Source organism: Antrostomus carolinensis, unplaced genomic scaffold, assembly GCF_000700745.2.
Source record: "Antrostomus carolinensis isolate BGI_N321 unplaced genomic scaffold, ASM70074v2 scaffold34349, whole genome shotgun sequence".
NCBI lineage: Eukaryota > Metazoa > Chordata > Aves > Caprimulgiformes > Caprimulgidae > Antrostomus > Antrostomus carolinensis.
Genome location: NW_010336999.1, coordinates 1084 through 1387, shown reverse-complemented (window position 1 = coordinate 1387; position 304 = coordinate 1084). Strand labels below are relative to the sequence as shown.

The window sequence follows — 304 nt, the reverse complement described above, 5'->3', positions numbered from 1 at the left end:
CCGCACGGCGGCGGGAGCCGCAGGCCCAGGCCGAGCTGCGGGCACTGCGGCAGCGGGTGCTGCAGCTGGAGACACAGGTCGGAGCGCGGCTCACATCCTGACCAGGGGCTGGGGGGGCTGAACTGGGGGTGCTGGGACAGGAGGGACTGAACTGGGGGTGCTGGGTCCATGGGTGCTAGACACCTGCACCCCCAGGGCAAGCTCTGGGTGCTGTGGGTCTGTGGGAGCTGAGGAGAGTGACAGTCCTGTCCCCTCCCTCAAGGACTGTATTGGGGACAGGGTCTGTGGGCAGGGAGGGTGACAG

General features: G+C 68.8%; 1 protein-coding gene across 1 annotated transcript in view; it reads left to right on the top strand.

Moving 5' to 3' along the window:
• Positions 1-304, top strand: part of EVI5L (ecotropic viral integration site 5 like) — a gene marked incomplete at its 3' end in the record, with an annotated part of 10707 nt that overhangs the window by 9323 nt on the left and 1080 nt on the right. Inside the window, exon 15 of the mRNA XM_029086760.1 lies at positions 1-77. This exon is cut by the window's left edge and continues 70 nt beyond it. Within this exon, the coding sequence (XP_028942593.1) occupies positions 1-77 (77 nt within the window). The remainder of the gene's footprint in view (positions 78-304) is intronic.